Below are 20,292 nucleotides of genomic sequence, written 5' to 3' on the forward strand. Positions count from 1 at the left end.
TGGATTTTGGGACCAAAGTCCAGGAACTTCCCATATGGTTCTCTGGGAGCCAGGCCATGTGTGTCCCAGCCTGGGAGCAGCCCGGCAGGGAGTGGTGGCGGGGAGCCTGGGCCCCAGAACGAGAGTCTGACTCTGGGCCCTGGGCTGAAAGGCCTGTGTCAGGGACGCAGGACATCCTGGAAGGGCAAGGGTGCAAAAGGAGGGCCCAAGAATGGGGTCTGCTGTGGAGGGGGAGCCTCACCCAGAATCTGTGAGGTGGGGCTCTGCAGGGCACGCTCCCCAATCTTCTGGATGGCACTGAAGTAGACCTCGGCCGCCTCGGACAGAGCTGTGGACCAGAAGGGACAGGTCTGGCCCAGCCCCGCCGCTGCCCCACCCTTCTGGAGGGGACTGTGTCTGTCCTGGGTGGAGTGTGGGCACCTGTGTGTGCCCCTGAGGAGGGTGTGACCAGTTGAGCTGTGAAGCTCAGGTGCAGGGGTTTAAGGTGAGAGCTGGGGGCAGGGAGGTGGTGCGGACAGCATCTAAGAAGCAGGGGGATGGGTGGCCCTGAGGTTCAGGGTTGATCAGCACTGGTGGGTAGGGGGTTGCTATTGGCAGGTATGAGCAGCCACACTGGACGGGTACAAGGGTTTGCATGGGGACCGAGTGAACGTCAAGGCCAGCTTCAGCGTGTGTGGGTGGTGGCCAGTCGGAGCGAGGAAGCCAGCTGCTGTGTGAGCCTGGGTGCAGAGGTGGGACTGGGTATAGGGGTGGGTTCAGCCAGTGGCATCGAGGTGACGCCTAGAAATGTATGCACTGTCAGGGGCTGCACTGGGGCTGTGTGGGCCTGCAGGGCCTGGTACTGCATCACGGGAGTGTCTGGAGGCACTGAAGGAGGGGGCAGTGAGGGGTGCTGGGTGTGGACTGGGATGCGTGGGCACAGGAGAGTGGGGGTGCATAAGGCCTGTCTGGCCGCAGAGGTGTGAGGGTGAGGGTGGTAGGTAGGAGGGTGTAGGGCTGAGGATGAACAGGTGTGGGGTGCAGAGAATCTGGGAGGGGCCTGGGTGGGTGGGGACAGCAGAGGCCCAGGGCTGGTGCTCGGTGCCCGGGCAGGCACTCACCGTGGAAGGCACGCAGGTAGTTGTTGCCCAGGTACACCAGGTTCTCCAGGGCGGGGTTAAACTGCTCCATGATGCTCTGGACCCCAGGGCCAAGGGAGGAAAAAGGTGTGGAGATGGGGGAGCGAGAAGGAACGATGGACAGAGTCAAGTCACCGGGCGTCAAGGACAGGGCACCCCCAGCCCAGTGAGAAGCCCCAGACTTTGGGGAGCCCATCTACAAACCTAGGCTCACCCAGAATCCTGGCTCTTGGCTGCAGGGACCCCAGAGCCCATCTTTTGGGGTCCTGTTCCAAGCTATGGTCCCCTCACAGCCAGCTCCCGCTCACACCTGCTCTGGCGGGACTGAGGTGCCTCCCGAGATGGTGCACCTGGAAGGTTCTCCTCCTCCCGCTGGGCTGAAGCTGGCCCACCTGCTGTGGTCCCCACTGGGCACGGCTCAGCCCTGCCCTGTGTCCAGGCCTTGTTGGGCTATACACCTGGGGCTGCCAACAGTCACCCCTGGGGCAAGGGCAGCTCTTGCCCTCCTCCAAGAACAGCCCCCCATGGGCAAGGCTGTGGCTGGATTAGTGTGGGCCTCCCCAGGCTGGGGCTGGGCAGAGAGCTCCCTGGATGGTGGGGACGGGCCTGGACTTAGGCTTGGACTTGGACTTGGGTCTCAGTTCAAATCCCAGCAGCACCTCTTCCTCCCTCCATGACCTTGAATGAGCTGTTTAACCTCTTTGGTCTCAGTTTTCTCATCTATCAAACAGGGTGGTCATTTTCGACTTCACAGGTGGGTGGTGTGAGGCTTACAGTGAAAGGGTCCTGCACACAGGAGGTGCTCAATAAATGTCTGTGGCGGCTGCAACAACCCCCTGGGGGTGAAGTAGGAAGTCTGAGTGAGGGGCTCAGAAATGAGAGAGAGAGAGAGGGTCTTTATTCCCAGGCCAGGCAGCCAGGCCCTTCTCATCCAGACTCTCAACTCTCCCCACCCTGGGCCTTGGGCCCCCTCCTGCCTTGTCCAGCATCTGGGAGTTGGGGGTTCCTGCTGTATGGCTGAGTGCTCTCAGGGATCCTTACCCCCGTACCCACCCCTGGCCCAGCCTGGCTCCAGGCTTCCCTTTCCAGGACATCTGCAGCCCCGGCTGGCCCTCCGTCCTCCAGAGCGGGCCTGACTCCTGTGCCCTGGGAGGAGGGACTCAGGCCCTGGCTTGGCCACCCATGTGCTCACCTTGTAGATGGCCATGGTGGACCTGTAGAACTGGTCCATCTCGGGGGCCATGGAGGGGCTGTCCCGGGTCTGAGTAGGAGGCTGGGAGCTGGTGGCGATGGCACAGCCAGGAGCAGTGGTAGGTAGTCCCTCAGGTGGCCACGGCTTGGCTGGCAGCGAGGAAGCTGCGGAGAGGGACCTGGAGATGGAGTCCTTTCTCAGAGGAGTGGCAGCTTAATTATTCACCAGCTCGGGATGTCAGAATGTGATCTGGGGCGTAACCGGATCCGGCAGGGAAGGCATCCTGTGACAGGCGGGCTCGTGTGACCTGCCCTTCAATTATTCACCCCTTGGAGCTGTGGGCTGATACAGGTACCCATGTGGATGAGCCCCCTCCTGGGTCACCCCCTCCTCAAGGACCCCGACCCTAGGGGGCCCCGCCCTCCCACCTGCCTATACCAGGCATTGCCCACCTTACTGGGTGGGCGCTCCCCGATGCCCTCCCCCAGGACTGTCTCTGCCAGACCCAGCAGCAGCAGCCCCTGAAGGGGAACACAGCTTTACTTCTCAGTGTCCTCAGGCCTGCGGCTCACAGTGGGGCCACGCCCTCTGAGCGTGGCTCCCACAGCCGCTCTGGCCCGCCCAGCTCCTCCACCTGCCAGAGCAGGAGAGGCACAAACGCTGGAGTTGCCCAGCCCTGGGCAGACCTTGGCCCTGCACACGCGCTGCCTGTCCATGCGGAGTCCCCGGCCTCTCTGGGTGACAAATGCGGCTCTCCCTGGTCCTCCAAGATGAAGTTGAGGATTGTGGCCCTCCTTGGGCCTGCTGGGGGTATGTGGTCCTGGCAGCTGCCTCTGCATACCCTAAGGGCCGGTTTAGGGGAGGCCTAGAGGAAACAGGAGGTGTCCCTGCCCAAGGATCCTGGAAAACAGAGTGTCCGGGTACAAAGGAAAAGGCCGGTCAAGGCCGAGGGTCAAGGCCGAGAGGAGCTGGGGGTCAGGGGAGCAGGGGGAACTCACACCACTGCACACACAACACAGGTGAACTTGAATCCAAATGGTTTATTTCAGTTTTGGCTCTTAAGCCTCTTCCATTGGGAAGAAGAAACTCTCAGGAGTGACCTTTGAGAGCTGAGAGTTCTCGGGGTGGGTCAGTGTGAGGGGCTGGGCCAGTATGAGGGGCAAAGTCGAACGGGCATCCCACTCCTGCGGCCTGGGCTTTCCCAGCTGATGGGGTGGGGGACACCCCATTTCTCTAGTCCCAACCTCCAGGGAACAGAGCAGAGGGCAGAGGGAGTGGCTGCACCCACCAGGAAGCCTGGGAGTGCCCTTGCTGGGGGCTGGGGCAGAGGCAGCCCCACAGGCCCTGAGGGAGGCTAGGGCTGGGGGCAGGGGTACGGTTGTGCCCGGGTACCCTTAATGTTTGAGCTGATGGGGGAGTCAGTTGTCCTTGACAGTCAGGGAAAGGGGCCAAAGGGGGCTCTAGACTTTCATAGCCTGGAATGACAGAAAGTGCTGGAAGGCGGGGTTAGTGGGAGAGAGGCCTTCAGGACCAGCCTCGGGCAGGCAGCTTGGCACTCTCCCAGGCCTGGTCTATGGACTCAGAGGTGCCTGGGCCCAGATCTGCCCGGGAGGACAGTGGCTGGGCCTGGCATGGGCTGAATGGACGAGGTCAGCTGGGGCCGGTGAGAGGCCGGGGACCCTCAGGGTGAGAGCAGCAGCTGGATGAGCTTCTGGAACTCCTCGCGGTGCTCATAGATGTAGACCTCGGTCTCCCAGAGGGCATTGACCAGCACTGTGTCACTGACCTCATCCAGCATGATGTCCGTCCCCAGCTGGGGGTTCAATCTGTATGGGCGAGGGAGGAGGGGGTCACCCTAGGATGCTCAGGCTGGGCAGGGGATGCCAGCTAGGACCAGGGTGGGCTTGGGGAACAGAGCAGACCCTTGGGGAAGGGAAAGTCCACACTAGGGCTGGGAGGGGAAGTCAGTGAGTCCGACCAGGCCAGGGCACGGGGCCAAGGGCTGGGGTGGCTGAGCCCTCACCTGAAGTACTGGATGTCAACCATCTCGCACCAGGCCCGCGCCCGGTCCACAGCCCGCCCGTCTGGATCCGTGCACTGGTGAGAAGCAGCCTTGGTGAGCACCGGGCCCACACCCCGCCCGGCCTGTACCCCGCCCGGCCTGCACCCCGCCCGGCACTGCCCTGTACTCTCGGAGCCCCGGCATGGGGAGCCCCAGGCTTTTTCGAGTCAGGCTGAGCCACACAGCAGCAGAGTGGCTCGGGAAAAACCCCTTCCTGGGACTGCAGGGACTGTCCCAGCTGTGCAATCAGAGGGGCAGCGGTCTCAGCAGTGCCCTTTCAGGGATGGTGAGTTGGGGAAAGGGTAGTGGCTGAGTGGAGAGGCCTCCATGTCCCCTCTCCCTGAAGTTTCTTTCTTTCTTTCTTCCTTCCTTCCTTCCTTCCTCCCTCCCTCCCTCCTTCCCTTCCCCTCCCCTTCTCTCCCCTCCCCTCCCCTCCTTTCCCTTCCCTTCACCTTTCTTTTTTTCTCTCTCTTTTTTTTTTGAGACAAGGTCTCCTTCTGTTGCCCAGGCTGGAGTGCAGTGGCATGATCACAGCTCACTGCAGCCTCTGCCTCTTGGGCTTAAGCAATCCTCCCACCTCAGCCTCCTGAGTAGCTGGGACCATAGGCACACACCACCATGTCCGGCTAAGTTTTTAATTGTTTTGTAGAGACGAAGTCTCATTATATTGTTCAGGCTGGTCTCAAACTGCTGTGCTCAAGTGGTCCGCCTGCCTCGGCCTCCCAAAGTGCTGGGATTACAGGGTGAGCGCCCAGCCTGCTCTGGAGCCTTTGTCCATTCTGGGCTTCTACACTGCGCTATGTTTGCAGAAAGGGATCCACAGCTAAAAAGGGTTTGAAAACCCCCCTGCTGGTGGTCACTGAGGGTCCCTGCCCCGCACTGAGACTCTGAATTGTGGACTCTCTTTCCCTCCAGCTGGCTAAAGGCGATGGACAGAGCCCTGCTGTCTCCTCCAACACCAAAGGCCCCACAGGATGAGGGAAAGCCATCGACCTGGGCTGCAGACTCTGAGGGAAGTGGCCTGGGGGAGGGGCCCACACTCACACAGTCCACCACCATCTTGCCCAGTTCCTTGGCCCCAAAAACCGTCTTGGCCAGTTCCCAGGGGTTGCTGGGACGGAAGACATCCACACAGGTCACAGGCACCTGTGGGGACCTCCCTGTCCCCAGGGAGACAACGATGGAGAGTTTCTTCACCTTGTTGGCCTGACCCTGTTGGGAACAGGACAGGGGCAGTCAGAAGGCACCTTCCACAGGTAGGGGGCACGAAGGGGAGCGTCAAGGGGAGGCCCAAGACTGGGCTCTGGGGCACATGAGAACAGAGCAAGAGGTCTTTGGTGGCAAGAGCACGCCTGGCATGATTTCCAGCCAGCCTCTTGCACATGACCCCAGAAGGGCTGGTGCGGGCATCACATACCATCTGCTCAGGACAGCACCTGTGTACCAACAGGACCACACATACACCAGCTGCGAGAAGGATCTCGCCCACCCCATCTGATGCTGGCCCCCCAAGTCAAGTCGTGGCCAGGGGAGGAAAGGCAGAGGGTGTTCCTTGGTGTCGGTGATTTGCCAGGTGTTTGCATCATCACTTCATTTAATCTCCAGCCAGTCTGTGGAGAGGGCACTGATCACCCAGTTTGCAAATGAGGGCTCTCAGAGAAGCTCAGGCCAGGAAGCAGCTGCCGGGGCCACGTGGTAGGGAAGTAGGGGCTAAGGCTTGAACCCGAGCCCTGGGTGCTACCTCTCTTTTGTTTTTTTTTTTTTTTGAGACGGAGTCTCGCTCTGTCTCTCAGTCTGGAGTGCAGTGGTGCGATCTCAGCTCACTGCAAGCTCCGCCTCCCGGGTTCACACCATTCTCCTGCCTCAGCGTCCCGAGTAGCTGGGACTACAGGCTCCTGCCACTATGCCCGCCCGGCTAATTTTTTTGTATTTTTAGTAGAGACAGGGTTTCACCGTGTTAGCCAGGATGGTCTCGATGTCCTGACCTCGTGATCCACTCACCTCGGCCTCCCAAAGCGCTGGGATTACAGGCGTGAGCCACCGCGCCCGGCCGCTGCTTCTCTTGTTTGTTTCCGAAAAAGCTCTGCTACCGATTTGCTGAATGATCTTGGGTGATGCCTCCCACTCTGGGTCCCAGGCTCCCTATCCGCACGCAATAGGAGAGTTAGACTGGCTAGTGTCTGATAGTCTCTGCCACCTGCAGGAAGCCCGCCCTGCCTGATCTGGCCCCTAGAGGGCGCTTCTCTGTCTGCCCAGAGCCTTTGCTGCGCTGCCCAGGACGCCTGGGGCTTCGGGAAACCAGAGCAGCAAGGACGCAGCTCAGACTCCGGGCGCTGCGTGAACATTTCACAGACAACAGCATGCCAAGGCCTCACAGCCTCCCCAGGCAGGCGCTATGATGGCACCATTCAGTAGCTCGGGCAGTGAGCGCGGGCAGAATCGGGACCCCCAGAGGCGCTCTGGCTCCAGGGTCCGAGCTCAGCCACCGCACTCGCCCACCCCGGTCACCCACCGCCCGCCGCGCCACAGGGCCTCCCCTAGCATGCTGGGTCCTGCCAGCCTCTGCTGTACCTCCACAGAGGGAGGGCTGCTGCTCTTCCTCCAGATCACTGATTCTGCACTGCTCTGTCCCCAAAGGCCTCAGGATGGGTCCCCTGTTCCATGGAGCCCTTTCCGAGCCCCCAGGCCTTTTAGCAGAGGCATCACGGTCCTCCACCACAACACCGGCAACCCGTGGGGGCGGGCATTCCTGTTGGACTGTCTATCCACAGAGGTGAGCTCAAGGGCAAGCATGTGTCCTGTCCCCAGGCTGGCTCGAGTGGCACGTTCATGATATGCATGCCGCCCTCTCCACTCATGCCCACTTAGAGCACAGTGGTCCTCAGACCCCCCTTAGCACAGTGCTTCAGGCAGACCCCACCCATGGAACAGGTTCCAGTGAGATCAATTTGCCCTGCGTGCACATATGAATGAGTGCGTGTGTAAAAGCCACCTGCTGTCCTGGGGGTTGGTCCCTAGCACGGTTTGCTGAAACAGGATTGACTCCAGGGAGCAGTGGGTCCAGGCCCTCTGGCCCGCGGCACTCACCTTGCGGATCAGGTCCTGATTGTACTCATGGATCTCGGTCATGGCATCCAGCGTGGGGTTGTTAGCCAGCAGCCCGCCGTCCAGGAAGCGCCCATTGGGTCGGAAGTAAGTAGGAGCTGCCCCGCTGCTTCGGGCTGCCCGCCACACCAGCTGGTCTAGGGGCGGGGAAGGAGGGCGGCCCAGTGGCACAAGGGACTGGTATAAAACCCATGCACTCCAGATCTCAGGGTGTGCGTGTCGGGGGCTGGGGGTGCGGGAAGAAGGGAGGCTGGGAACTCTTCAGAAGCAGGACCCACGAGGCCACACTGTCTGGCTAGTTCATCCTGGTGGAAGGCAGGTACAGCTGAGGACTTTCCAGGGACTTTTCTAACCTGCCAGGGGCCTGACAGCTCCCCCGCAATCCCTGTCCTCAGCCAATAAAGACCAGTGCAGCAGGTGGGCTGGTGGCACAGTGAGGGTGCCCGATGGCAAGTGCACGACTCCCACCCACCACCCCGCAGCCTCTCGGGCCAGTCGTTTCCCATGGATGCATCAAACATGTTTTAAACCTGAGGGCTGAGCTGGAGGCCTGAGGTTAACGTTCTGGTTGAAACGAGGCTCCCGGACAGTTTCTGGAGCATCGTAGTTCCGGAAGAGGTGGAGTTCAGCCGGTTGCCGGTCAGACAGTGTCCCTGTCAGCATCACCCTGGAGAGAAATGAGGCAGGAGGACCGCTGAGCCACCTGCCCATCCACCTTTCCCCTTCCCCACCATTCACACCCCAGGGCCTTGGGTAGCAGAGTGCCCACTCCAACCTCTGTTCGGGATAGGTGGGCTTCTCCCCCGACCATCCCCCCAAAACAGGCTCTCTTCCGGCAGTGCTGGAGGAGTGTCAGATTGGTCCAACCTTGGGAGCACAATTCAGCAAAAGTTGGTTTTTTTGAAAGGCTAATCCAATGGAAAAACCTGTGGCAAGACTGATAAAACATGTCTGTTATCTGTTATCAAAATCAGGAAAGAAAAGGGGGCCGCACCAACACACACTGCAGACATTAGAAAAAGGAGAATCGGCTGGGCACGGTGGCTCATGTCTGTAATCCCAGCACTTTGGGAGGCCGAGGCAGGTGGATCACCTGAGGTCAGGAGTTTGAGACCAGCCTGGCCAACATGGGGAAACCCCGTCTCTACTAGTAATACAAAAATTAGGTGTGGTGGCACATGCCTATAATCCCAGCTACTTGGGAGGCTGAAGCAGGAGAATTGCTTGAACCCAGGAGGCGGAGGTTGCAGTGAGCCGAGATCACACCATTGCACTCCAGCCTAGGCGACAAGAGTGAAACTCTGTCTCAAAAAAAAAAAAAAAAAATATTTTGAACAACTCTATGCCAGTAAGCTTAAAGATTTAGATGAAATGGACACATTCCTAGAAAAACCTCATTTAACCAAAACTAACTCAAAAAGGTATTTAGAAACCCCGAGTGGTCAGTCTTACAACCACTAAAGAAATTAATTCCATCATCAAAAATCCTCCCACCAAGCAAACTCCAGGCCTAGAAGAATTTACTATCAAGTTCTACCATAAATTCAAAATAAAGTCACTATTACACTAACTCTTCCAAAAAAAATAAAAAGAGGAAATATTTCCTCAAAACCCAAAATAGGAAAAAATGGGTCAAGTTCACCCACGAGCATGGACACAAAAATCTTAAACGAAATATGATCAAACTGAACCCATCAGAATTCTCTCTGGAGAAGGCATCAGTAATAGAGAGTAGGCCTCAAACAGGTATTTGCATACCCAACATTGACAGAAGTGTTATTTACAATAGCCAAAAGGTGGCAACTAAACTATCCATCAATGGATGAATGGAGAAGCAAAATGTGTATCCAACAGACAATGGAGTTTTTCGGCCTTAAAAAGCAAGGAAATTCTGACACACGCTACAACATGGATGCCAAGTGAAATAAGCCAGTCATGGCTGGGCGCAGTGGCTCACGCCTGTAATCCCAGCACTTTGGGAGGCCGAGGTGGGTGGATCACGAGGTTAGGAGTTCGAGACTGGCCTGGCCAACATGGTTAAACCCTGTCTCTACTAAAATACAAAAAATTAGCCGGGCATGGTGGTGTACGCCTGTAATCCCAGCTACTCGGGAGGCTGAGGCAGGAGAATCACTTGAACCCGGGAAGCAGAAATTGCAGTGAGCTGAGATCGTGCCACTGCACTCCAGCCTGGGCGATAGAGCAAGACTCTGTCTCAAAAAAAAAAAAAAAAAAAGAAAGAAAGAAAGAAAGAAAGAAGCCAGTCACAAAAAGACAAATACCGTATGATTCCACTTACATAAGGTCCTGTCAAAGATAAAATTGCAACAAATTTAAAGATGTTAATTGGCTTTTATTGATGAACTGAGAGTCAAGCAGGCCACAAAACCAGAATAGAAACTCTGGCCTGCAACGTGGTCAGGCAGTGTTGATGGGCTGAAAACCAAAGTGAGGTGTGGAGCTTAATTGGTTTGCCTTGTTTGAATCAGGTGGCAATCTATGATTGATTAAAGCTCAGCTGTTGTAGCTAACCAGAACTCAGCTATTTGTCACATGGGTATATGCCTAAGCTAACTAGGTTCACTTGGCATGAGTGACTCCATATTGGTTTGGTCTGTTGGGCCTGGTACAGAATCCTGGTCCAAATCAATTATCCCCTACAAATTTTACTTAACAGTACCTGGAGTAGTTAAACTCATAGGAAGAAAAAGTAAAATGGTGGTTACTATTCTGAGCATTTCTGAATGATCTTTTCATATTTTGAAAATGAGTCCTTTGATGGATGTATGGATTTGAAATCTTTTCTCCCACTCTGTGGCTTGTCTTTTTACTCCCTTTATGGTGTTTTTGTTTTATTTATTTATTTATTTGGATGAACCCATGTTCTTAATGGAGTAGAATTTATAAATATTTTTTCTTTTTATAGTTTGTGGGTTTTTTTTTTTCTTAAGACAGGGTCTCACTCTATTGCCCAGGCTTGAGTGCAGTGATGGGATCACAGCCCACTGCAGCCTCAGCCTCCAGGGCTCAAGTGATCCTCCCACCTCACCCTCTCAATTAACTGGGACTACAGCCATAGTGTCACCATGCCCAGCTAACTGTTAGTTTTAAATTTTTTGTAGAGATGAGGGTCTCACTATGTTGCCCAGGCTGGTCGACCTCCTGGCCTCAAGTGATCCTCCTGCCTCAGCCTCCCAAAGAGCTGGGATTACAGGCTTGAGCCACCATGCCTGGCATATTCCTATTTTTGAGAAGAGGTAGAAACTTCAGGGTCCATGCTTGTATCCACTTCTCTCTACTGCCCCCAAGAATAGCCATGATGTTTTTGAAGAAGGCCAAGGTGGAGGATCTGCCGCCCAGACACCAGGACTCACCACACAGCGGTAGTTTTTTATGCTCTATCATCCGGGCACAGGGACAGCTTTCCAAACAGTGGAACAAAACACAGCCCGGAGCAGATCCAAGCGCAGAGGGACGCTTGACCCACTGCTGAGGAAGCAGAGGGAAGGACAGACTTCACAGATGGGGCTGGGAAAACTGGCCAATCACGTGGAAAACATTAAATTGGATCTTGGACTTCACCCTCATACAAAAATCAATTCCAGGTTGATAAAATACTTCAATGTAAAAGGCAGATCTAAAGAGCTTTTCAGCTTGACACAGGAGAATCGTGTGCTGCTTGGGGCCAGCAAAGGGGTTTATGAATGAGACATAAAAAGCACAAACTAGGCTGGGCACGGTGGCTGACGCCTGTAATGGGAGGGAGAGGCAGGAAGATCACCTGAGCTCAGGAGTTCAAGACTAGCCTGGACAACATGGTGAAACCCCATCTCTACAAAAAATACATGTGTTGGCACATGCTAGTAGTCCCAGCTACTCAGGAGGCTGAGATGGGAGGACTGCTTGAGCCCAGGAGGTCGAGGCTGCAGTAAGCCGTGTTCACAGCAATATACTCCAGCCTGGGCCCCACAGCAAGACCCTGTTTCAAAAAAAAAAAAAGAAAGAAAGGAAAAAATCACAAACTACAAGAATAAAAATATTTATAAATATTATCTACCCCATTAAGAACATGGGCCCACCAAAACAAAAACAAAAACAAAAAACAAAAAGCAAAAACCTAGAAACACCACAGAGCAAAAAGATAAGCCACAGAGTGGGAAAAAAGATTGAAGGTCGCTGGCCTTGGACCCTAGGGAAGACCACAGAGGGGATTCCGGGCCCCTGAGACTGGGGGAGACTCACTTTCAAAATATGAGAAAATCACTCAGAAATGCTCAAAACACTCCTCTTGGAACACACCATTCATCTGGCCCCGAACGGGATGCACTGATTAGTCCTAGGATTTGGGCCCCCCAAACAAATGTTTCCTGGAAATGTGAGTTCCTCTTTAGTCTGACTTAAATTAGTTCAAGACTTGTAGGCCTTAAATTAAAGGCAGGACTGAAGCCCTCTGATTATAACCTCATAGTCCGATCCTGGGAGCAAGTGCTGTCTGAAATGTGAGAAAATGTTTAGCCGTGTCATTTGAAAAGCCGGTGGGTTCCTTTTGCCTGGGCATTAAAAACCCAGCCTCTGGGTGGTCTGCCCAGGTGGTCTCAGAGAAGGGTGGCCCAGGCTCTCTCCAGGCAAGCCCCAGATCCCTGGCCAGGCAGGGCAGAGCCAGGCCCATCAGGCCACACCCCTCCTGCGCTCAGCAGGTGTCCGCATGCCCAAGTGACAGCCACACCCCAGCCCTCTGCCTCCCTGGGAAGGGGGTTCCCTCTGCTCCCCTCAAGCATGGGGCGCTCTTCCCCCTCCCTCAGCAGGACAGGGAGCCCTCTGTCCCCAGGGACAGCCACAGTGGGCACAGCTGCGGTCACAGCCCCAGTGAGCCAGGGCTTACTTGGGTTTCCTGACGTCCGTCATCTTGGTGTGCTCCCCAAACTCCCGCTTCAGGAACTCCTCCAGGGGCCCTGACTCGTAGGGCCTGGAGCCCCGGAACACCTCATCCTTCATGCGAAAGTACACGCCACGCATGTAGGCCATGGACTTACCTAGGAACAAAGGGGTCAGAGGTGGGGAGATGCAGCGGCCACACACAGGGCTCCCGTAGAACAGCCTGCAGAGGGCCTGAGCGCAGGAGGTGGCAGGAGGAAGCGGGTTTACCGAAGCCTAAGCAAACCCACATTCTGGGCCCTTCCTTTGCAACCTCCCAGACAGAGAGAGAAACCCCCTTCTGGTTGGACATGGTGGCTCATGCCTGTAATCCCAGCACTTTGGGAGGCTGAGGCAGGTGGATCACTTGAGGTCAGGAGTTTGAGACCAGCCCGCCCAACATGGTGAAACCTCGTCTCTACTAAAAACACAAAAATTCACCAGGTGTGGTGGCGGGCGCCTGTAATCCCAGCTACTCGGGAGGCTGAGAGGCAGGAGAATCGCTTGAACCCAGGAGTGGAGGTTGCAGTGAGCTGAGATGCACCACTGCACTCTAGCCTGGGCAACAGAGAGACTCAAAAACCACTGAAGCCCCCCTTCAGGAGCCCCAAGGCTCCTGAATACCTCATCTTGTATTCATGATTTTGTATTATTTTCCTTAAAGAAGAGCCCCTCAAGAGTAAAAGCTTATAAAAGCTAGACCCACCTTGTTTGTCACAGAAAACAAGGAATAACCCTGTCCTTTGAGCCTTCAGAACAGACAGGGCCAAGGGGCCGGCTGCACCTCCAGGAAGGAGAAGCTGCCCCCACCTCCCCCGTGAGGCAGTGAGTTCCCCAGGGCCAGGGATGTACAAGCAGAGGGTAGCTGAAAGGAGGGCATCTGCCCACACCGGAGGATCCGCCAGGAGACCTCTCAAATCCCCTCCATGGCCCCTGGGAGTCTCAAGACCCCAGATGGGGAAGAAATGGTCCCTGAAGGAGGACATGGCCCTTTTGGAGAAGAAGCTAGGACTCTGCCCACTCAGACCTTGTGCCCGCCCTTGGACCCTATGGAAGACCAGAGAGGGGATGCTGGGACCCTGAGGCCGGGGGAGAGAGCTGGGCGCACCGCTGGAGACCCAGTCCTGACTGCCCAATTCACTGGGTGATCCTCTCTGGTTCTCAGTTTCCCCATCTGCTCACCTCGCAGGGCTATGGTGAGAATCATCAAAAGGAAATGAGATACCAGTCAATAAACCGCCGTGGACACGAACGTCCTGGCAACTTGACAGATGACTCTCCTCCTCCGCCCATGGGACTGTGTCCCCAGCACCTCCTGGACTGGCTGAGCCCCCTGCTCCTGAGGCTGGGGGTATGCCTGGCTCAGCTCTGCATCCCCAGCATCCAACATAGGCCTGGCCCACAGGCCCTGATACCCACCCTAGGGTGGGGAGTCCTCCCCTGGCACCTCCAAGACTTTGCATGACCAGCATCCAGATGTGGGGGCGCTCTGGAGAAAATGGAATCTAACCAGCACAGGGGCAGGGGCACCAGTCAGAGATGTTGAGGGGCCCAGGGGGTTGTGGGGAGCTGAGGACCCTGATCTGGGAGTGCCCATCCCCGCCGGTCAGCACCTAGAAGCTCAGACAGCTCCACAGAGGAGCCAGCACAACACAGGCCACCCGGCTATCTGTCCAGCAAGCCAGGCGCCTTTCCAAAGCGGCAGTGAGAGGAGACTACACAGTGGCCTGTGGCCTGGGAAGTGCCAGGCTGGGAGTCTAGGGGACTGCACTCCAGCCCAGTGACCCCATGGATGAGCTATGTGACTTCAGGTCATCCCTCCCGGCCTGGGGACTTAATTTCCCAGTAAAATGAAGTGTGCAGGCGAGGGCTCTGGCATCCTGAGGCTCAGTGGCTCCTCATTCCTGAGACTGCCTACTGCGTGCACCCTGGGAATGGGATTCCTTATGTGCAGCAGGCTGTGTGGCCCCTCGTGCCTGCTTTGCAGGGGTGAGGGGAGGAGGGGTTAAGGCAATCCATAGAAAATGCTTCCTATGCCAAAATTTCACACAGCCAGCTCTACCCTCTGTGGCCAGAGGGTGGGGGATCCCCAAACCCAAGCCCATGGGCCCAGCCCTCCTCCTTCCAGCCTGGGACCCCAGCACCTGCAGCCCCGCCCCTGCCTCCTCAAAGGGCTTATAGCCCTCCCCTGCCCCTCTACTCTCTTTTTGCAAAGCTCTGAAGACGAACTCGGCCCCTTGAGGACACAGGTCTCAGACCCGCCTGGCCCCATCCCCAGGGGCCGCCCTCACTGTGCAGAATGGCCAGGGCCAGGATGCCTCCAGTGCTGGTGCCCGCCACCCAGTCAAACAGGTCCTTGGTGGCCACACCCGAGGCCTTCTCGATGGCGATGAGGAGCTGGATGATGACGAGGCCTTTCACTCCTCCTCCGTCCAGGCACAGCAGGTGGTCGTGGCTGCAGTGGAAACAGCAGTGGGAGAGAGGAGGGTTCTGCCACAGCCTGGCACTTTACCTCCACCCTCATAGCCGTTGTCCCCTGCAGTTGTGCCCTGGCAGACAGACCCATACGGACCCGAGGAACTTCTGTCCTATGCAGGACAGCGAGGGTGGGGGTGAGGGCAGTAAAGGAACAAATGTCTAGTATTTCAGGGGCTGGAGAGTGCAACAGAGAAAGGGAAAGGAAGGTTGGGGGATGACCTCACTGACCAGGCGCCATCCCAGCAGGCTCTGGGCCAGTCTCCCCAACTTGGGACACCTGATTTTGGTCAGTATCAGGCCTGATCCAAAGCAGGTGCCTGATAAAGTCTGTTGGAATTAAATAAGGCTGGGGAAGGAGGGGCGGGGACCCTACAGCCAGGCCAGGAATGGACAGTGACAGGGTGTCAGGACCCTCCACACAAGGTGGGAGAAGCAAGGGAGGAAGGAAGAGGTTCTTGCCAGGGGCTATGGGAGAGGTGCTACCAGCATTAGCTCATGTCATTGTCCCAAACGCCTCTAAGGTAGACCCTCCCTGACATCCCTGTGCTTATTTATTTATTTAGAGACGGAGTTTCACTCTTGTTGCCCAGGATGGAGTGCAGTGGCGTGATCTCGGCTCACCGCAACCTCTGCCTCCCGGGTTCAAGCGATTCTCCTGCCTCAGCCTCCCGAGTAGCTGGGATCACAGGCGCCCGCCACCACACCCAGCTAATTTTGTATTTTTAGTAGAGACAGGGTTTCTCCATGTTGGCCAGGCTGGTCTTGAACTCCCAACCTCAGGTGATCCGCCTGCCTCGGCCTCCCAAAGTGCTGGGATTACAGGCACGAGCCACCATGCCCGGCTTCATTCATTCATTCATTCATTTATTTATAGAGACAGGGTCTCACTCTGTCGCCCAGGCTGGTGTGCGGTGGCACAATCACAGTTCACTGCAGCCTCAACCTTCTGGGCTCAAGTGATCCTCCCGAGTAGCTACAGGCAGGAGCCACCGCGCCTACTCTCTGTGCATATTTTTGATTGACGGAGGGAGTGTAGCTCAGAGGTTAGGTGACGGGAACCAAGTCATATGGATGTGGACTGGACCTGGACCTGGGTCTGCCGCCTCCTGAGTCACATGCTCTCCAACACACCCTGACACGTCTCCCCACATCCTGCCTGTCCTCATTGGCCATGCCCTGGGGGAATGCCTTTGTGGTCGATTCAGCCTGGAACCTTCCTCTGATCTTCTCATCTTCCCATCTCAGCTTGAATGTCACTACCTGAGAGAAGCCTGCCCTGATGCCATCAAGACCCTCCCGCACGGCCCGCCTGCTGCTCCACCCGCTTCCTGGTGGAGGCTGCTTGAACCATTCCATTCACAATCTTTCTTTTACTCTCTCCTGCACTGACCTGGAAGCTCCACCAGGGCAGAAGCTGCCTCTGCTCTGGGCAGCACTGTGTGTCAAGGGGATGCAGGAGGTGCCCAAGAGGGCTGATAAATGGAGGAGGCCCGGGTCCCACCTCTAGGGGTCTTTTCCTAGACCAGGTACCCAGCCCCCCAGCAAGCCTAAAGGTGGCAGGGGAGGCTACGCTGTTGCTGGAGGCCAAAGCAAACTCCTGAAGATGCGGGGCTGGCGACAGAGATCAACCCAGAGGGCGCAGGGCTCTGTAGCTTGGAAGGCCCAAGTGGGGAGGTACTGAGGGGTCTCCTGACTCTCGCCTCAGCCCCGCTCCAGGGAGGGTTCTGAGGCTCCAGAATCTGGGGAATCTGCTTTTCCTCCCTTGGGAAATGTGGGTCTCCCCTCAGGTGCAGCTACCTCACCTCAGCCCCTGCACAGGTGTGTGTATGTACATGCGTGTATGTACATGCATGTGTGTGCAGGTGTGTATATGTACATGCATGTGTGCATGCATGTTTGCATGTGCATGTGTGCATGCGTGTCCATGTGTTTGCATGTGTGCATGCATGTGTGCATGTGTTTGCATGTGTGCATGCATGTCCATGTGTTTGCATGTGTGCATGCATGTCCATGTGTTTGCATGTGTGCGTGCATGTCCATGTGTTTGCATGTGTGCGTGCATGTCCATGTGTTTGCATGTGGGCATGCATGCGTGTGCATGTGGGTGCATGTGCGTGTGTGTGTGTGCGTGTGTGCCTGCGTGCAAGAGCATGCAGGGGGCACAGGGGAGGGAATGCTGATGGGACAGGGGCACCTCCAGGGCACACAACAGGGTGGCATGGAAGTGAGTGCGACGTGTGAGGAACCACAGAGCTGCACGATCACTGCCTGGCCCTGGGAGTGGAGCTGCCTCTGATTCTGAGAAGAGAGCTTTCCCTGCAGGGGGCTGGCACTAGGTATAGAGTCCACAGAGAACCCAGAGAGAGGCTGGGGTAGCACAAAGGACGTGGGTTCGGAAGGCCCGGGTGTGAGTCGCCACCCTGACACTCACTCCGTGTGACCTTGAGCAAGTCACTTCACCTCTCAGGGGCTCAGGTTCTGCATCTGTGAAACAAGGTTACAAATTCCTCCCTGGGAAGGCTGTTAGGAACATGAGAGACTAATAAAGAATAAATGAATCAACTGCAGCAATCAAGGGAGGTGGCGATAGCACAGTGGCTGGAAACGCATTTGTCCTGGTACCTTGCCATGCCAGCTGGCACTGATTCCAAGCACCCGAGATTATGCCTGAAGGGCAAGGCCTGGGCATCTTCTCTTTGCATCCTGTCACCCAGGCCCGCCTCTTACAATGGGCCTGAGTATACAGCAGGTGCTGGGGAAGGCAGCCCACGCCACTATTCCACAGAGGGAGGTGGTTAAGGAAGCTGGTAGGAGCAGAGGGAAGCAGCTGCTGAGATCTCCCCAGGGGGGACCCGGGCATCTCCCCCTCCTCTAGCCATAAGGAGATCAGGGAGGGAGGCCAGAACACTGCGCCAGCCCCACCAAGTCCAAGAAGCCTGGCACCCTGGGCTGGTCTCCAGAGCTTGCACCGCCTGACATTAATGAACGAGCGACACAGGCTCTCCATGTTCTGTCTCTGCTTGAGAACTATACGACTAGGAGCAGAGCCACTTCGCTGGCTGTGAAGGTACAGACAGTAAAGCCCTGAGCCCACGACAGGGGGTGAGTGAGGGGCAGGAAAGCGCACATATTCCCCCCTCTGCCCCCGCTCTCGATCCACTTACGTCCGCTTCTCGTCCCTCATGGAGCCCAGGATGAATGCTGGCTTCCGGGCCCGCGAGATGTGCATGAGATCCTGCAGTTCTGTGAGGCACAGAGCAGGGCACGCTGGGGCCAGGCGGGTCCCCAGGCCCTGCCACCCCAGAGGTCCCTAGATCAAACCTGGGCTGTGCCTCGCCCACGGCCACGCCCTCACCCCCCCACTCCCCCTGTCATCTGTCCCTTCCCCACAGGAAGGACTCTGTTCCAGGAGAAAGCTGAGCCACAGGCCACAGGAGAGAAATGGGCTGGAGTGGAAAGGGGGGCCCACTGCTCTGGGAAGGGCTCCCCACCCTGCCCAGCCAGCTCCCAGGTTCCCCTCAATCTCTTCCTCTTAAAACCCCGAGGCATGAATTCCCTTGCGTGTCCTCTTCAGACTAAGTGCTTCTTCTTGCATCGGAGCCGATGCTGCGATAACCACCTGGGGCCTAAGAATTCTTATTCCCTATTGACAGGTGAGGCTCTAAGAGGGTCCATAATTCGCCCAAGGTCATTTAGTGAAAAGGCTGAGTCAGGACATTCCTCAGGGTTTAAGTCCATGGATGAAGGGAGACATCCCTTGTCCTGATCCCAGGTCTGGAAATCCCAGTGGCCTCCGGAATCAGGCCCACCATCCACTCTGTCCACGTCTTCCTTTGTGTCCAAGGCCTGCCCCATGCCCACCCAACTGACTAGCTGACCCTCCTGATAAGCAGCCCAGTCCTCAGGTGCCTGGCGCAGCAGCCTGTGTGACCCCAACTCTGACAGTCCCCCACCACTGTGCAGAGTCTACAAGCAGCAAAGCAGAACCGAGGGCTGCGAAGCGGTGTCTCCCGCTCCCCAGGGCACAAGGCTGCACAGTGAACAAGGGAAGCAGGAGAGTGGCCGAGAGAGGCCGTGGACAGAGTGCCGGGGACAGGATGCAGGGGAGGGGGCGTGTGGCATGCATGCAGCTGAGAAGGACGAGTTAGGGAATGAGAGCTAGAGCTAATGTCGCATGGCTAGGCTCCGCGGCCTCTCCAGGCCCAGGGCGTTACCCATCTGACGCCGCACCCCAGGCCCACCATCCGGCCTGGCTTGGGTGACTGCCTGCAAAATTGAGAGATAAAGATGGGAGGTGGAGGGGATTAGTTCCTGGGAGGAGAAAGAGAGGTGGAGCCAGAAGGACAAGGAGCCATGGTCACGGTGCCTCTCCAGAGCTCCAGGCTTGGTCGGGCTACCCTGGCTGGAGGTGCTGCCGCCTCCACAGTTAAGTCTGGCTCACCAAGGACTGGCTCCTGGCTGCCCTCTGTTCAGGGGACCCCACTCCCAAACAACTGAGGTTCCTGAGTGGGCCAGCCCACAGAAAGTCCAGAGAAGGGTCCCGTCTAGTCTGGGGATGTCTCCCTGGGCACCAAGGAATGCACCGGGGCAGATGCCGGCTGCCTGGCCACATTCAACGTCTGAAAGTCACCATGGGGCCAGGAAGGGGGCACACAGGTCTCAGGCCCAACCGAGATTCAAACAGTGTGACAGAGGTGAAGCCAGAGTGACAGGTGAAGCCAGAGGGACAGAGGAGGAGCCAGAGGGCCTGGGCCCCCAGTCCCCCGACAGCACTCCTCGCTGCCCACCCTGAGCGCCCTGGGGACAGGAGGGCAATGAGAGCAGCTACCTTATGAGTGCCACTGGAAACACCTAGGCCTGAGACTGTGTGCAGGGCACATCCTCTCAGGGGCAACGGAGCGTGGGACATCAGCCAGGGATGCCCTAGGCCTCTGGGATCTGTGGGTTGCTGGCTGCCTAGAGGCTGACAACTCCAGCTCCATCCTCCCTGGCTCCCTTCAGTGACTTCTGTCCTGGGGATCCTGTTGCTTTGGTGGGGCCTGCTCAGATCCAGGGGCCTGGGAACCAGCTGGAGAAGAAGGAGTTGGGAGGCGAGGCCTACCTAGGTTGTTTAGGCTGATCGGTGGGGGCTGAGCTCTTTCCAGGGAGAAGGGATGATGTGGCGCTGCAGAGCCCTGCTCCGCGGGGACACTGTGGATGGGTGGGAAGCAGTATTCGGCCCCCACGGTTCTCAGCAGAGTCAAGATCGCCTTCCTGGTGACAACTTGTCATGGTTTGGGGAAGGGGAGATCGCACAGGATCAGAAATGATGTCAACATGCAAAGGAGAGGCCCCTCCTTTCCACACTCCATCCCCTGTCCCAGCTACCAGGCCCTGGGCACGTGGGCTGCTCCAGAGGCCTCAGCCCACCCCGACAGGGACTG

The 20,292-nt window shown here is 57.0% G+C and overlaps 2 protein-coding genes across 14 annotated transcripts in view; both read right to left on the bottom strand.

Moving 5' to 3' along the window:
• The window catches only part of BAIAP2L2 (BAR/IMD domain containing adaptor protein 2 like 2), a 31,212-nt gene extending 28,541 nt beyond the window's left edge, over nt 1-2,671 (bottom strand). The window contains exons 1-3 of one of the 2 annotated variants that reach the window (XM_024240234.3): nt 2,311-2,628; nt 1,101-1,176; nt 242-328 (exon numbers count right to left, since the gene is read on the bottom strand). In XM_024240234.3, coding sequence (XP_024096002.1) covers nt 242-328; nt 1,101-1,176; nt 2,311-2,361 — 214 coding nt within the window. In that variant the 5' untranslated portion in view covers nt 2,362-2,628. Of the gene's footprint in view, nt 1-241; nt 329-1,100; nt 1,177-2,310 lie in introns of both variants that reach the window. The other variant, XM_063723055.1, reaches the window with a different exon arrangement.
• Nucleotides 2,672-3,330: 659 nt separating this feature from the next.
• PLA2G6 (phospholipase A2 group VI) overlaps nt 3,331-20,292 on the bottom strand; it is a 69,995-nt gene continuing 53,033 nt past the window's right edge. For 5 of the 12 annotated variants that reach the window (XM_054543422.2, XM_054543421.2, XM_054543420.2 and 2 more), the window contains 9 exons: nt 19,971-20,132; nt 18,034-18,112; nt 14,683-14,846; nt 12,360-12,510; nt 8,008-8,144; nt 7,460-7,614; nt 5,417-5,584; nt 4,334-4,407; nt 3,331-4,136 (listed from right to left, as the gene is read on the bottom strand). In XM_054543422.2, the coding sequence (XP_054399397.2) occupies nt 3,992-4,136; nt 4,334-4,407; nt 5,417-5,584; nt 7,460-7,614; nt 8,008-8,144; nt 12,360-12,510; nt 14,683-14,846; nt 18,034-18,112; nt 19,971-20,132 (1,235 nt within the window). In that variant the 3' untranslated portion in view covers nt 3,331-3,991. Of the gene's footprint in view, nt 4,137-4,333; nt 4,408-5,416; nt 5,585-5,789; nt 5,983-6,373; nt 6,515-7,459; nt 7,615-8,007; nt 8,145-12,359; nt 12,511-14,682; nt 14,847-18,033; nt 18,113-19,970; nt 20,133-20,292 lie in introns of those variants that run through there. The other 7 variants (XM_054543424.2, XM_009234355.4, XM_024239899.3 and 4 more) reach the window with 4 other exon arrangements.

Source organism: Pongo abelii, chromosome 23, assembly GCF_028885655.2.
Source record: "Pongo abelii isolate AG06213 chromosome 23, NHGRI_mPonAbe1-v2.0_pri, whole genome shotgun sequence".
Classification (NCBI taxonomy): Eukaryota; Metazoa; Chordata; class Mammalia; order Primates; family Hominidae; genus Pongo; species Pongo abelii.